This window comes from Macrobrachium rosenbergii, chromosome 56 (assembly GCF_040412425.1).
Source record: "Macrobrachium rosenbergii isolate ZJJX-2024 chromosome 56, ASM4041242v1, whole genome shotgun sequence".
In the NCBI taxonomy this organism is placed as follows: domain Eukaryota; kingdom Metazoa; phylum Arthropoda; class Malacostraca; order Decapoda; family Palaemonidae; genus Macrobrachium; species Macrobrachium rosenbergii.
Genome location: NC_089796.1, coordinates 65,334,639 through 65,351,493, shown reverse-complemented (window position 1 = coordinate 65,351,493; position 16,855 = coordinate 65,334,639). Strand labels below are relative to the sequence as shown.

The 16,855-nt window shown below is 35.3% G+C and overlaps 1 protein-coding gene across 3 annotated transcripts in view; it reads left to right on the top strand.

Moving 5' to 3' along the window:
- The window catches only part of Rtf1 (RNA polymerase-associated protein Rtf1), a 68,944-nt gene extending 57,275 nt beyond the window's left edge, over positions 1 to 11,669 (top strand). For 2 of the 3 annotated variants that reach the window (XM_067099920.1, XM_067099919.1), the window contains 3 exons: positions 3,898 to 3,980; positions 4,502 to 4,697; positions 4,933 to 5,081. In XM_067099920.1, the coding sequence (XP_066956021.1) occupies positions 3,898 to 3,980; positions 4,502 to 4,697; positions 4,933 to 5,055 (402 nt within the window). In that variant the 3' untranslated portion in view covers positions 5,056 to 5,081. Of the gene's footprint in view, positions 1 to 3,897; positions 3,981 to 4,501; positions 4,698 to 4,932; positions 5,082 to 10,134; positions 10,275 to 11,506 lie in introns of those variants that run through there. The other variant, XR_010852335.1, reaches the window with a different exon arrangement.
- The last annotated feature ends 5,186 nt before the right edge of the window (positions 11,670 to 16,855 follow it).

Genomic DNA, 16,855 nt, shown 5'->3' with positions numbered 1-16,855 from the left:
CACGATATTTGTGTGATAGTTCATTCTGCAGAAAGACACTGTTTTTGCTGCAGGATTAGAGGAGCCTCAAATGTGGACGTATTAGCATGCAGATGAACAGGAACAATCATTTGATTACTAGTCTTTTGAGGGCCCTCAGGCTTGAGCAGTGGATGTCTTTCTTTAAAGTTTGGCCTAATTCATGCTCACAAACCTTCCCTCTTTATCTGCTCTAAGGAAATTATTGAGCAAATTTCAAGTACAAGAATTGTTCAGTGACATCTGTAGAGGCCTATTAGCCTCAGAGCAATTGATTTTTGGACCTTCTAGCTCTCTTAGTAGATGTCTCTCTTATTCGACTCAGACTACCGAATTCCATGCACTGCCACTAACTTCTGCATTGTACACTTAACCACATGGAAATGCTCAACCATCTCCCAATAAGATTTTCAAAGTTATCATGGGTTTTATCCTTAATCATGTGGAAAACAACCATGGCCTTGTATCAGAAGCCGTGGTTTGTGTATTGCTCAGGATGCTGTTCTTGAGGAATTTTCAGCACCTGTACCCCAGTAGACATCAAAATTTTCTCTGGTTTCTTAGATATAGTAAGAGTTTTTTGCTGTCTACTTTCAAAGTTAGTGGTCCATGATCAGCACCTTAAGGTGTTGAGATCAGTTGAGATTGAAGCCCCTACAACTCTATATCAATCTCTCTGGAATTTAGACACAGGTCCAAATTTTATATGCAGATTCTTTTAAATTTATGGAAAGCACTCTCTGTAAGGCTGTTGTAAAGGGAATGCTATTTTATCTTTTTGCCTTAGAGCTGAGAATGGTGTTATGGCTAAGTTTTTCTGAGAACTGTAAGAATTTTAGTTTAACCTCTTTGGTGGGAAAGAAGAGGAAACACTTCCCTGTCCTGTTGGGGCAATTAAAACGTACTTCAATAGGTTAAGCCTGGAACAGGCAAAGTTATCCTTTATTTTTGTGATTTTAGAAAGCCTAGAACGTCTTTGCCAAAGGTTAACCATGGAGTACGTAAAGTTGACCTTTTGTTTTGTGGTTTTAGAAAACCTAAAGTGCCGTTGTCAAAGGTTAAGCCTGGAAGAGTAGTTAACCTTTTGTTTTGTGGTTTTAGAAACCTAGAACATCTTTGTCAAAGGTTAAGCTTGGAGGAGACAAAGTTTAATGTTTTGTTTTGTGGTTTTAGAAAACCTGGAATATTTTTGTCAAAGGTTAACCCTGGGAGAGGCAAAGTTAGCATTTTGTTTGTGGTTTTAGAAAACCTAGAATGCCTTTGTGAAAGGTTATTCCCGGAGGAGACAGAGTTAACCTTTTGTTTGTGGTTTTAGAAAACCTGGAATGTCTTTGTCAAGGGTTAAGTTTGGAGGAGGCAAAGTTAACCTTTATTTGTGGTTTTAGAAATGTAGAACATCTTTGTCAAAGAACATGAGGTTCTCTGTGATGTATTTTATTAGGCTAGTTAGTGCATGAGAACTAGCTCCATACCTTTTACCTTTATTGAAGGTAACATTCATAATGTGAGAGCTGTTGCAAATCCACTTATTTTTGACAATTGTTGCATGAGGATGTGATTAATGTGAGGCAGTAGAAGTGCAATTTGGTTTATGCTGCTCACTACCTTAATATGCAGAATCAGGTTTGAAAACAGTAAAGCCCTTAGTCTGCTACTAGTAGCAGGTAAAGTCTTTTCCTGAACCGAAGATAGAGCAATCTGTTAGGTTTTTTGGTTTAAATCCTGTTTTAATATTTTGAGGAGCATGAAGTACATATATTATAAAGGAATAACCTGTACAGTATATCAAAAGGTATTTATTTTTAGTGACTCGTTTTATAGAGCTTTTGGAACCAGCCACAGGGTACCCCTCGTGCCACCTCTGTTGCATTCTGGCTGAATTGAAGCAGTTTTCTCCTCATGGCTGCTCTTCGCTGCACACATATGAGAGCCTTGCTCCCTCATTGGAATCCAACTTCTGGCAGTAGTGAGATCCAGAAAGGATTCCAGATCAGGTAAGAATGTTTTGGGTTTCATGCAAGAAACCTTTAGCTCTATAAGATGAGCAGATTTTGTCTAGCTGCACTACCCACCATCTTCTCAATGTGGGAATCAGCTATCTTAACAGTAAGAAAGATTCATCCCAAATAATATAAATTTTCATAATAAAACTACATATGTGGATACTACCTACTGTTAAAGTAGACACCACCTAGCCTCCCCACAACTTAGTGGCTGTCAAGAAGAATTCTGACAGTGACTAAAAGATTTGAAACACACCTGGTGGAGAACAGGTGCACTAGACAGTCATCCAGGTAGCCACTCGATCTTTTGTTTGAATGCCAACTCGCATATCAACATGGAGATACAAGCTATCCTTAACAGTGGGTAAGTATCCCAATACCCTTTTGGGGGGGAGGGGTTAGTGCCATCAGTGCACCTTATGCAGTACACTGTAGGCATTACTTAAGGATCTTTGCAGCGTCCCTTTGGCCCCTAGCTGCAACCTATTTCATTTCTTTTTCTGTACCTCCATTCATATTCTCTTTCTTCCAACTTACTTTCTGCCCCTCTTAACAATTGATTCATGGTGCAACTGCGAGGTTTTCCTCCTGTTACACTTTTAAAACCTTTTTACTGTCAGTTTCCGTTTCAGCGCTGAATGACCTCATAGATCGCAGCGCTTGGCCTTTGGCCTAAACTGTATATTCAGTTCAATTCAGTATCCAAGTACAGCAGAAACGCGGTCCTTGACCGTACCAGAGCTCGACATAATTGGATTTCGACACAAGATGTCAAGTAAATTTTGTGTCGGAGCTCGAACAACAAACCGGAATCCAACCCGATAAATCATATAATGTTTGTAAAAAGAAAAAAAAAAAAAGAGTTTCTTTTGGCCGCCGCTAGTTGGTGTTGTTGGAAGCGTTCTTCCCACGCATATTGAAAAGCATTAAAGCCCACACACGCTGCTGCTGTTTTTGGGAGAAGTACACTCTTGTACAGGTATATCATCATTTTTTTGGCTTTCTGCACTGAATTGTCCCCCAATCATGGGTCCCAATATGTTAGGGTATCATAACATTCATTGAAAGATGTTTTACAGTGATTTTGTACACTATTCCGGTAGACTATGAAATTTACCATAAATACTGAACGTAAACAACGTTTATGTAATTAATACAGCGATATGCCACCAGGGTGGCGCTTTGGTTTGTTTACATCCGCTCATGCCACAAGATGCCGAGTGCCGACGTAACTTAGGAAATTTCTCTTAATTTTATGATAACAGATATACAGTAATTTGGCTTATTTTTAATACTGTATTATTAATTTTACTGGCTTGTTTTTCAATGTTATTATTATTAACATTTTTTGTGCGTACCCGTTTCAGTACATTCTGGTAGTGCCTGTAGGCTACCTAGCCTAGCCTATGGCGCTCGGTCTACCAATGGTAATACGGCCGCATTGGTCGTAGGCCAGTTTTTTTTTATAGAGTATGCATTTAAAAATGTAAAAAGTGCTTCTGATACAGTAAGTTATTTAACTCTGAACTTATTTAATTGTAATTTTTGCAATGTTTTATATAAAAAGGCAAGGTTGAGGGAATGACTGGTGGTCAGGAATGGATTAATCCATTTTCAGGTATTTCTTATGGGAGAAATTGATTCAGAATTCGACTAAATCAAATCTCGACGCTTCTGGAACGGATTAGCATTGAGGACCAGGGCTCTACTGTAATGAATTTTATTATGAAAATTTATATTTTTCAGTTTTAAATCAAGCATTGTCTTAAAAAGTAATTCCAGATTAAATAATTTAGTGGAATTTGATTTGTACAATATTGCTGTTCTTAGTATTGCTTTTGAAATGGATGACATGACTCCCTCTGAATTCTTTCAGGTTGCAGAAATTGCTGAAGTGTGTGAAACTGCAAAAATTTATCAACTAGGTAACACAAAGACGAACAAAGGTCTGCGTTTAAAGTGAGTCATGTGCTAGTCTTATTTTTTTAGTCTTATTTTTGGTTGAATTAACTACATTTCTAGTAATAACACTATCCATTGCTACTTTATCATCAACATAATTTGCACTAACTTTAGATAATGTATTTTAAGGATTATTGTCTAGGATTGTAAATTCAACAAGACAATGAAGAAGGACAAATACAGTCAACCCTGTTGACTGATATATTATTCCTGATAATATAATAATGAAAATAATTTCCAAGTGATGGGAAAAACTCACCATAACTTCTTTTGAAAAGTAAGTCATACTTCTCGTGTTCCTGATGCAAACAGACCAGTTGAGAGGCAGCAGAGTCCAGAAATTGTCCTTGAGATTGTGGATCAGTGGCTAAATTATTGGCTGCTTTCCCTTTCTCTCTCTCTGGTAAATCACCCCTTAAGTTAATTTTGCTTTTTTAAGGTGAAATTTAGATTTTTTTCTGTGGAAATATTAAAAAATAGTTTGTCTAGAAGTTGTAGAGGAGATATTGTTGTTTCAGACATGGGTCACAAGAGCGAGTGTTTCGTCTGGAGTTTGTTAGCAACAAACCTTTTTCCGAATCCGAATACAATAAGTGGGTTGAAGACTGTGCGGCTCATGGCACAGAGTTGCCATTAATGGAAAGCATTGACAAGAAGCAAAAGGACATTCAAGATCTGCTTTATTACCAGTTCAGTAATGATGACATAGAGAAGGTATGATTTATCTTTTATCATCAGTAACATTCTTTTGTGTGTTGTGGTTTTTGAAATATATATATATTGTAGGTAGATAGATATAGGCTCAAGCTTAGTCATTCATTATAAATGTTCTGTTATAATGAGCCTTTAATTTTGACTTATTGCTAGTTGTGGTTAATGAGAAATGGTTTGAATTGTTCAAAACTGATTTGCTGCGAGTAACTGACTGTATATAATTTTTCTTTTGCAGATGGTGGAGGAGAAGTTACGATTTAAGAGCAACCCAGTTAACTTTGCTGTTGCAAAAACTTTGTTATTAAAAGAAAAGGATATGGCATCTCAGAAGGGGGATGATGAAGTAAGTTCATTTTAGTTTTATTGTCAATATATATATATATATATATATATATATATATATAGATAGATAGATAGATAGATATAGATAGATAGATAGATAGATAGATAGATCTAATGGTCACTTTTTACCAGATTCATAAATAACAATGTCTGGACATTATAATTTCTTCATATTTCTTGCACTTAGATCTTAACCCTTTCCTATCTGTATAGTTATCACATCACTGAGGGTACATGAGTCCCAATGTGTCTGGGACCGCTCGATAGTGCGAAAAAATAACTTCAAAAATTCAGCAAAAATAGAAATTTTATGTCAACAACATTCATTTTGCTGTCCTTTTTTTCTAAATGTTTATATTTTATGGTGGAATAGTCAGAATAAGAGTCCCAGCCCTCTAAATACGAAAAAATGTGAGTTATTTAACGAAAAAAAAAAATCTTTACTTATTTTTATATTTTCGTTAAGTAACCCAAAACTATGAAAGTCAGGCGAATGAATTATTTTTTTTTGAGAAAGCTAACAAAATTCCTAAATATCGACATATAAAACAATGGAAAACGAATAAGTCCAGTTGGTGAAAAAATTGATAGAAAAGAGGGTGAGAAACAGAGCACTGCCCGGCCTTTGGTGAGAATTATCGCTAGAAAAATTTTTTTTTTAAGAGCCCTATCTCGGTTATTTTTTATAGAAATTACTTTGTAAATATACGAAAATGTAGAGGAAAAGTTGAAGAATAAAGGGAAAGTCAAGAAAAATGGCTTTGGTAACGGCAAAAAGTTTCATTTTGACGTTATAAGTTGATCGAAATGAAAAAAAATGTTACCGTTGTCAACATTATCGTTCGTAGCTCAAAAGCTGTAACAGTTAGGCGAATGAATTATTTTTTATGAAAAAGCAAACACAATTCTCTAAATATGGACATATAAAACAATGAAAAACGAATAAGTCCAGTTGGTGAAAAAATTGATAGAAAAGAGGGTAAGAAACAGAGCACTCTGCCCAGCGTATGGTGAGAATTATCGCTACAAAAAATCTTTTTGAAGAGCCCTATCTCGGTTATTTTTCATAGAAATTACTTTGTAAATATATGAAAATGTAGAGGAAAAGTTGAAGAATAAAGGGAGAGTTAAGAAAAATGGCTTTGGTAATGGCAACAGTATCATTTTGACGTTATAAGTTGATCAACGAAAAAAAAGTTAACGTTGTCAACATTATTGTTCGTAGCTCAAAAACTATAACAGTTAGGCAAATGTATTATTTATTATGAAAAAGCCAACAAAATTCTCTAAAAATCGACATATAAAAGAATGAAAAACGAATAAGTCCAGTTGGTGAAAAATTGATAGAAAATAGGGTAAGAAACAGAGCGCGCTGCCCGGCATACGGTGAGAATTATCGCTAAAATTTTTTTTTGAAGAGCCCTAGCTCGGATATTTTTCATAGAAATTACTTTGTAAATATACAAAAATGTAGAGGAAAGGTTGAGGAATAAAGTTAGAGTCAAGAAAAATGGTTTTGGTAATGGCAACAGTTTCATTTTGACGTTATAAGCTGTTCGAAACGAAAAAAAATGTTACCGTTGTCAACATTATCGTTCGTAGCTCAAAAGCTATAACAGTTAGGCGAATGAATTATTTTTTATGAGAAAGCCAACAAAATTCTCTAAATATCGATATACTGTATATAATAATGAAAAATGGGATTCAGAGCCCTGTCTAAAATCCAGACGTCTCTTATGTGATGAACTAATGCGTTTTCCGCTAGTTTTACCGTAAAAACTTTGCGAAAGCATGTTGGAAACTGTTCTCTATTGACGTCACTGTATGTAAACAACCACACGTGTTTACCCAACCTCGCACGCATGGTCTCTGACAGAAGTGTGGCCTGCCAGGCCTGCGTGGGTGGGATCAGCTGATGTCATTGTGAGAATTTTACTACGCCAGGGATTTGCGCATGCACAGTACAGGAACTAAAAAATTTATAGAAAAAGAGGGTACGAAAGAGTGTTTCCAATAATGTAATCCTACATTTTATAAAAAAAAATGTAAGATACGAGAGAGAAGCGTGGGTAGGATCAGCTGATTTCATTGTGAGAAATTTACTATGCCAGGGATTTGCGCATCCGTATATGAAATACGAAAGTGCAGGCTAGGCCTTGTTTGTTATTCAATTTCTCTTTATACTGACTTATCATGTCAATCTGCATTGAACCTGCAGAATTAGCTGACACTAATAATTACTATACCATATATGTATAAAGTATACTGTGTAGTGTAGGCTAGGCTACCATATATGTATAGATGGTACTGATTACCCTAGTGTAGGCTAGGCCATATTCGAGTTACGATTTTTTTCAACAAACGATGGGTTTTTTGGAACCTAACCCCATCGTAAGTAGGGGAATACCTGTATATATATATATATATATATATATATATATATATATATATATATATATATAAAAAATAAATGTACTATAAATGTACTTTATATATAAAAAAGTGCTTGTATGTATATAACATAAATGTTAGGTAAAATCCACAATGAAATTCCTGTTACAGAACAGTATATTACAGTATATTAAAAATTTATTTGTACAGAGCTTATAGCTTTCGTCCATCTGCTGTATACAGTATAAGTAGTAAGTAGACCGTCTCTTAAGCATGCCTTGTTAAAAAGGATGTCTGCATTGTGCAAATTAATCTTATATTGAGTCTTCCCAATTTTCCTTATGACTTTTTTCATTGTTGATATTGGTCAACAAATGGCTAGTGTCTGTAATTCAGTAAAGAGGAATATGTGAAATGGTATCGGGAACAGCAGCTTTATTGTCTACTGTACAAGTGTACATATTGAAATACAGTGTGATAAACCCATAGACTTACAGCAGATGGATTTGAATCTTCAAGGTACAGTCAGTCCCCTGGGTTACGCCGACCAGACTTATGTCCTTCCGATTCACAAAGTGCTTTCAAATATTTTCAATAAAAATCAGTTCCGGAAGCCAGCAGGTGTTCTGAAGTCACGCTATTTCAGTCTTTTTGCATCATACAGTAAGATCGAACTAGTTTCTAAGGTATAACTGTAGGTACTATAAAACAGGTGAGAAAACTGGTTTAGGTAGCTGCAGCCACCAGAGGTTCACTCAAGGAGGTAGGGGCAATGCTTAAAACCTGTTTTCCCTTTAGCCAACATAAGTTTCTCTCTCTCGCTGTGAGATAAGAGAGAGATTTTTATGCTTAGGTAACATGTGCAATGTTGCATTTGTTTTTATAGTTTGGAGCAAACATGACATTTTGTTATTCATTTTTTCATATTTTCCTTTGCTATAATTACAACTTTTTGCATTTCAATAACTAGGGAAATATAGTAAATTTGGTCAGATTTTAGCATAATTCTGTGGCGTTCCCAGTCTTTTTCTGGTACGATAAGTTGAAGAGGGATATAGGCCTAACTTGTCATATTGACGTGGAAGGGTGCTGGGCAGACAGTCTCTCTCTCTCTCACATTTTTATAAATTGTTTAGGTAAGGAATTCTCTTTTTTTTTTTCATTTTTATAAATTTTTTAGGTAGGGAATTAATCACTTTTTTATTTTTAAAAATTTTTTAATATGGTGTTCCGACTTTTGTCATTTTCTGACTTCCATTGTGCTTCAGGAATGGAACTCCGATGTAACCCAGGGACTGCCTATATTCGTTCCTTTTTTTTTTTTTTATTCACATTCCAACTAGCCCGATGGTCGTCCTCAAGATAGATGAATGAATCTGGAGGTAAGGGGTGCAGGTGGAGGTATGTATAGTGGGTCAGCGTGCAGTCAAGAGCAGCACTGAATTTTCATTGGTCACTAGGGATTATCATCCCTGAGAGAAGCCTTCTCCCATACACTGATGGTTGTACCCTTTCCCATGTGCAAATATTGGAGAATGCCGGGGTGGGGTTAGTGGTTCTAGGAGGAATGCTGCCAGTAGATGGACACTCCTGACTGGTACACCTGCTGGGGCATTGGCGGTTGTTGCCTTTCGTGCCAACGTCGAGAGGAAGAAGGTCTCCTGTGTGGTACAGTATTTAGACTGGGCTTCTCTCTCCCAATATGTAGGGCTTCCAGGAGGCATAGGTAGCAATGATCAGTCGTGGTCAATTAGTTCAATATAAGGGATGACTTCACCTCTTTTTATTTTGGAATTATGGGCGGTCCTGGTGTGATTATATATGGCGCCCTCCTGAGCATGGCGGGAGAGTATCATGTGCTTCTCTAAGAGGATGTCCTGCTGATGAGGACACCATATATAATCATGCAGGAACCGCCTATAATTCCAGAAAAAAAAAAAAATGAAATCATCCCTAATATATTGAAGCATTGACCATACAATTGACCATCACTGCCTACGCCTTTAATATTATGATAAATAGTTTTGCATAAACAATTTCACACTATTCTCCTGTTGTAATGGGAACTATGTAATTGTTAACAGAAATTGTATAAAAATGTGAAGTAGTTATAGGAAAAGTTGTATACTGAAAAAGTTGTATACTGCCAAAAGCGGAATCATCTTTTGCCATATATTCCTGTCATTGCGAAAAATGCAACTCTCAACAATGATGGGATGCCCTCCACTTCGCCAAGAAAATTTCAATTTTCTTTTATTTTGAAAGAAGATATGAGACTAATTATTTTTCTAGAGCTGATGAATTACTTCTGTAAGCAGGAGAAACTATTAAAGGAGAAATATTCAAAATACAGTATACTGATACAGTAAATTGTTTGGAGCAATTTATTGATTTTAGTGGCAATTCTTGAAAAAATTAGTTCAAGGATATAATACTTCAGCAGCATCTAACAAGTTTATGGCGGTCCTTGGTCAGACGCTGGGTGAGATTGTAGACAATTCCCATTTGTTTATACATGCTGCATGATGAAAAGCATGCAGGCATGCACACGTTGCAAAAATGCAAACCGCAGGCTTAATTCGGTTAATGTTGGTATTTGGAAGGTGTAATAGAATTTACCTTTACATATCTTTTTAGGCTCCTTTTCTTAGAATGGAAAATGAATTGTTAGCCGAGTTTTAATGCAGATGTTCTTCCATTTCAGACTGTAGAAAACTAAATGAAAAGCTGACTTCATGAGAAAGCAAACAGCTTGGATAAAAGCGCACTAGACTCATTGCAGCCATATCAGACATTAATGAAAGAAATAGAAAAAATAATGTTGAAAAGGCTGAAAATATTATGGTAAAGTATTCACATTCTGTACAAGTTCAATGGTGCAAAAGTAATTTCTATAAACTATATTTTCTGTGAAAAAAAATTGTTTATATCCAACCCATTACTTTTATCCTTATTGTGGTCCAGACAAATTCAGTAATAAAACAGGCCATTGGGTGTTCAATAGCATTCCACATCATGTTGATCCAGAGGCCTCTGTGGAAAGGGAGATTTTACTTTTTGTCATAATGACAGGCTGATTGTTTGACAGTTTTAATTAATTTATTCCCTTATGCTGTACTCGAATAATTTATGACACCTTTTTGTGTTGAAAAAGGGTATGTCACGGTAACCTACAGAAATATTTATTAAACTCCTGTGGAATAAAAGAAGAGGAAGATACCTGTCATGGGAAGAAATGAGGAGTAATAACATTAGGCTGACATTGCTGCTGGAATATTTGTGGAGGGTCATGAGGTGAGAAGTGAGGGTGATATTTTGAACGGCTTATGAATGAATTAGTTTGAAGTTGAATGACAATAAAGAAACTTTGGAGAAGGAAAATACTAGTTTGCGAGGAATCATTGTAGAGATGATTTTGAAGCAAACTGAAAATGACACTTTTGTACACTGGGGACTGTTTTGCAGAATAGTATGGAATGAGGAAAGGAGTCTGATGATTAGGAATTGAAAATTAGTTGAAGTGCCCTAAAAATATGGGATAGTTTGCCTAATGCAAATTGTGGAATACTTGTCTTCCAATCACAACAAGGAAGCAAATTCATTCCTGCCTTGTGCTACGTTTCCTGAATTCAGGTGTATTGGGTTACCCTGGCATATTATCGCTTTTCCTATAACTTATCTCTCTGCAGGCTGATTTCCTGTCCATATGGGTTTGTGCTGAAGATTTTAAAGAAAGAAAGAATTGTTTGCATATGGTAGGCTAAGTAAAGTGCAAGTTTTGGGTGAAGGCTAACATAGGCTAGAGGTTGCTCTCCAGTTCTACTACAGCACTATCAAATCCTATCTCAGAGGGATGACTGTAATTTAGTAAGAATTCAGTCTTTAAAAAAAAAAAAAAATTTTTCAGTATGTTTATCTGTGTTCATTTTTAAAAATTTTATGTCTTGTACTTATTGAAAAATGTATTTTCATGTTATTGTTTGTAACCCATATGATTGGAATGTTTCTGTTGGTATGTCAGTAACTGAGAGATCATTTCAAGTTTACTTTACTAATAAACAGTTTTGCTTTCTCAGGCAGAGATTGAAGCTAAAAAGGATGAAGATTGATGATCCCTTCACTAGACGTCTTACAAGACCAACTATGGTAACCAACCAAGAACCTGAAATCGTTTCATCCGAGATGCTTTCGTTGAGGCAGAGCGTGAAAAAAATAAAATGGAGGAATCAAGAAGAAAAAGGTAAAGACATTTACACAGGCTAGGATTAATAATGGAAAGGAGTGAAGTGTACAATTTGATACACTGTAATTGCAACCAGCACTGAATGAAAATATTTTGGCCACTTTTTTCTGTGAAAGAAACATTGGCAGAATCTTTCAGAAGTGAAGTCTTTTCCTGTATTAGTAAGCAGTTTAGTGGACAAGACGATTTTTATCATGAGATGTTGCTGTGATTTTTTTTTTTTTTTCTTATAATTGAATGTTGAGTCTTTATGACACCTCCATATATGGCCTTGAGTATTCCGAAGTTGATTTTCCCTCATAGTATCAGGTTTTTTACCACCACACCTTCAGCAAGGAAGTTTTCCTGATTGAATTTGATCTAATATTAATAAAAATTACAAGAGTTTGTCATTTTTACTTAACGTTTTGTAAATATAGTTCTTGCAACTAAGAGAGGTGCTCTTGTATTTTATAGAAGTTTAGAGAGAAAATTTTTGTACAGTGTAATTGCAAATATATATTGAATATTTTACAGGAAGAAGAAATGGCTAAAGGAAGATGGAAGATGAAAGTAGGAAAGAGGAGGAGCTAAAGAGAGTACAAGCTGAAGATCTGTTTGTTGCTCATGACTTTGATGTCAAAATTGACTGATGTTTCTGTACCAGGTGAGAAGACTATTCTTCTTTTTTCCAATTTCTTTTTGTTAAGAGAAATTTTCTAAATGGTAATATAAAATTATGCCATGCTCACATTCTTAGACTCCCGATATAAATGGTATTTTTCAGAGATTAATTCGTAGCACCCTAACAGTTGTTCCTGAGGGGGTTAGTTCTGCTGGTGTACATTTTTGTTGCATCCCTGAGGCCGCCAGTTGCAAACTCCCTTTAATTTCTTTTACTGTACTTGAGTTCATATTCACTTTTTTCCATCTTACTTTCCACCTCTCCTAACAATTTCTTTAAACATTGTGTTGAATGACCTCATGGGTCCCAGCACGTGGCCTTTGGCCTAAATTTTATATTCCAATTCCTAACAGTGGTTATCTTCTTCCATGCTACCTAGCGTCAGAACCCGTCTCATCTAGAGGAAGCCTAGGTCCAGCCACTAATGGTAACTCCATCAATTCTGCTCCGAGAAGATCCTTGAATCTAGAAGAATACAAGAAAAAGAAAGGTTTAATATGAGGAGTGTATTGTAGTGTAAGAGAGTGGTAAGTGAGGATATTGGGTAGTCTCAAGAAATGTAATTATGGTTTTTAGTTTTTTATATACTGTACAGTTTTTCATCACAACACCAATCTCACAAATCTGTTTAGTATTCGTGAAATACACTAAGAAGTGATGTTTTGACTTTTCTGAAAAGTTTTTATTTATTTATGTAGATAAACTGATGTAAAACATCAACTTTAAAAAAAAATAATTTTTGATAAGACCCCATTTGTAAGGCAGCTCATGGTATTGTATGGCATATGCAGTCAGTGTATTCAAGTAATATCTGCCCTCAGATGAGCCATCCTGCTGGTGTAAGTGTGCCAAGTCGAGATTTTTTTTTATACATGAAGCTGCTTGTCATCCAATGATTTGTATTTTAATTCAGAAGAATGTTTTATTGTTCATCCTTTTACCATTACAAGACATCCAGAACACTGAATTCTCTAATATACAGTGTTATGTTTTACTTTAACAGTGTTTTCTTTAGTTATTTAATTAACTACGGGTTTGTCCATCTGTCATGCTGTGTACATTTAATTAAACTGTACATGTTGTTGTTGTTTACTTCTTGACCAGGCACTGGTGAGTTGTTATTGATGGTGATTTACTTTCGGTTGGCATTATTTATTTGTTGTGAAGTTTTGACTGATTAAGCATTATGCAGAAATATTACAAAAATGTGTGACAGGCTTTAGATTTATGAGGTAAGGCTGGAGAGCAGAATGGGACAATGTTTGTGGTGTTTATTTCTTGTCTACATAACTATTAAGAATATGTTTGTCATATCAAGTTTGCAAATCATGGAGGGCCAGTCTGCTGTCTTTGAAGGAAGAAGTCATACTGTTTGCAGGAGGATCATTCACTAAACTTACTTTAATGAGAAAGAAACAGAAATGCAAATTAAGTTATTAGTTAAGTGATTACCTACAGATGGTGTCTTCCTGGAAATGCAAGTATTCCAGGCTTTTTTTTTTTTCTCTCGTCACTGAACTTCCCTTCTTGTGCTCTGTGGTTTGTAATTCGTCCATTCTAAACATTTCTCATCTGTTTTGTGAAACAAATTACAATAAATCTTGGGATTATTACCACTTTTGGTGGTAACTCCTGCTGAGTCTGATTGGAAGTAAAAAGCAAGTTCATCGGATAACTATTGCTTCCTTACTTAAATATTTCTCTTTGTATTTTGCTTAATTTTTGGTTGAAATTGGTACTTATTATTAATGTTTTTGTCCAGATATTTATTAGTTATTTTTCTGATGCACAGAGTATGTACTGGATCTGAACTTACTGTGCCATTCTTTGTTTATTGGAGCTGTTTACTTTCTGTTTTATCACATCACAAGTATGACCAAAGCAAATCAGTTGAGGCTTTGCCAGGTTGGGTCTATCTTATTTCCAAATCTTTGATGGAAACAAACCCTCACCTACTTGGTGTTATTTACCAAATTCAGTGATGTTCTCCTGGTTTCATCTGCAACATTTATAGGGACTGATCTACTGGTGAGTGGACTTGCTATGAAAACGAGTACGTACTGGGAGTGGAAGGACAAGAGTTCTGCTTCAACCAGGTGGCATCTGGATGTAAGGCATCTCATCAAGGTTCAGGAGCACCAGTTCTCTAGTGAATTCCCACAGCTGCTTGGTCTCTACTAAACTTATCTTCTTGCCTGATTGCTTGGCTCTTGTTCTGTCCAATCTCTCCCTCAGCTTAGCACTTGCTCTACCCAATTATCTGACAGCTCCTAATACTGTGGATACTCAAGTAATTTGCTCCTCACTTTCGAACATGTTATGCCTGCTTGGCAAGAATGGTTTCCTGTAATGCATCTGTTGTTATTTCAATGAAAGCAATGCCAATTTTGGATTCAGCTTTTGGCTAGAAGAGCACAGCTTTGCTTCTGTGTTGGGTTAACTTCAACAAGTCAGTCATTCTTCTGTCTTGTATGCTTCTGGACAGCTGGTTTACATGGTCAGGCACATTTATTAAATTCTTACACATACATCTTGTGACCTTTACTTCACATTATTTGGCTTAGCATTTTCTCATTTCTCAAAGTCCATGAAGGATTCTTTCATATCTTTGCACAAACATAACAGCCCAGCTAACCCACTTTCTAGTTCTTCACAACCATTTTCAACTCATTTTTTTCAGTTTCAGTGTGGTCAGCATCCAATTACGGAAAATGAACAGTAAAAAAATGATAATTCAGAAGGGGGAATAAGAACAGGTAAAAAATGATAATTCAGAAGGGGAATAAGAACAGGTAAGAATGTTTCTCATCAATATTAATCTTTCATATTAAAACAAAATGACATCACTGCAGTGTAAAAAGAAAAGGTAAAGTTTTGAATATTGTCATACTCTATTAAAACAATACTGCTTTTATTCACAAATAATGCTGACCTAACCTTTCTAGAGCTTGTATAACTATTCATCTTATTGAAGCCTTACGGTAAATCACTTATTTGTCACAGTACTACACTACAATGATTTTAACTTGGCAATAACAAAGCAGGAATCTGGAATTAATAACTGCATGGAAGTAGTAAAACCTACGAAGTACAACTTAAGTAAATAAAATTTACAAATGTTGCAGGTCATTGTTTCAACAATATGTCTAAACATTGGCATAATATTTTGGGAAATACATTTTCTATACTAAAGAACATGCAATACAAAAACCTCTTACATTCTAACATTTACATCAACTTAAATCAAACTTTGTCACAGACACTTCATGAACTTATCACTGTCTAAATGTCTTTAGATTCCAGTGAAGTGTGGAGAAGATGCCCTGGTATGGCAGTGTCTTTGTGTAATGGCAGTGCTAAAAGCATCTATCCAATCACTGTATACACATACAAACTACAATCTGAGAGGTCACTGGCAGTGATCAAGTTTTATAATAAATTTTTTTTTAAGTACATTCCACTTACATACATACATATACACTTACCAACACAAATTGCTACAGCATTCACATACACTGCTTACCAGCAAAACCCATAATTTTATAGTGAGTTTTTGTAGCAGTTGCATCACTCACATGAGTGCAAGGAATGACAATGATTAAATACAATCTCATCATATGACATACTGGTATTAACACAGATAGAGGGCAGTAAGAGTACATTGTATCCTTAGATCATTCATAGCAACTGTTTTAAATTACAGTCAACACAAGTAACAAGAGTCTATAGTCAGAGGTGATGTATTGAAGATAAGGTGAAAATGAAGATGCTTTTGAAATGAGAAAAAAGTATAAACTAAAATTCTCACTCAAATATTTTTCAACAAAAACATGAAATAGTTTAACTAAAAACTTTTGACTTTTCCTTAAAAACATTTTACCATTTTTTTGGCAGTGTTACAGTTACAGTATATTAATTCTATGCCTGGATTATTCCTTTTGAGGGATAAACATTACACCCTTCAGCTACGCTTCCATTATAAAGGATATATCAATGTAAATATAACAAAATATATACATATATGATACCTAGAAATCAAGTTATTGAACAGTTGTACTTACAGATAAATTCTCATAAAACCTTAATTTAGAAGAAATCACAACAGCACTCTATTAGTAAATACAGTCCAACCTCTTAAAACTAGTACCCTTGGGACAAGGCCACTGCCTGATCACTGAAATCACCCCTACAAAATCCCCTTTGTAAAACAGTCTTGCCAGCTCATTCCACACATATATATATATATATATATATATATATATATATATATTGTTGTTATCAAAAGTTGAACAAAGCTCATCAGTAATCGCTGCCATTTGTTAGGTTTAGTTCCTTATGAAAATTCTGGCCTGCTGCATAAGTATCTCCCCAGAAATGCTTAAACCTTCACTACATTGGAGCTTAAACCACTATTTAAGTGCACTGTTGAATTCTGATCTAGCACCTTTCAATGTTTTCCAGCACTTCACACTTTTCTGGCTTTTGTTTTCAACAAAAACATGAAAATCTGCTGCTTTT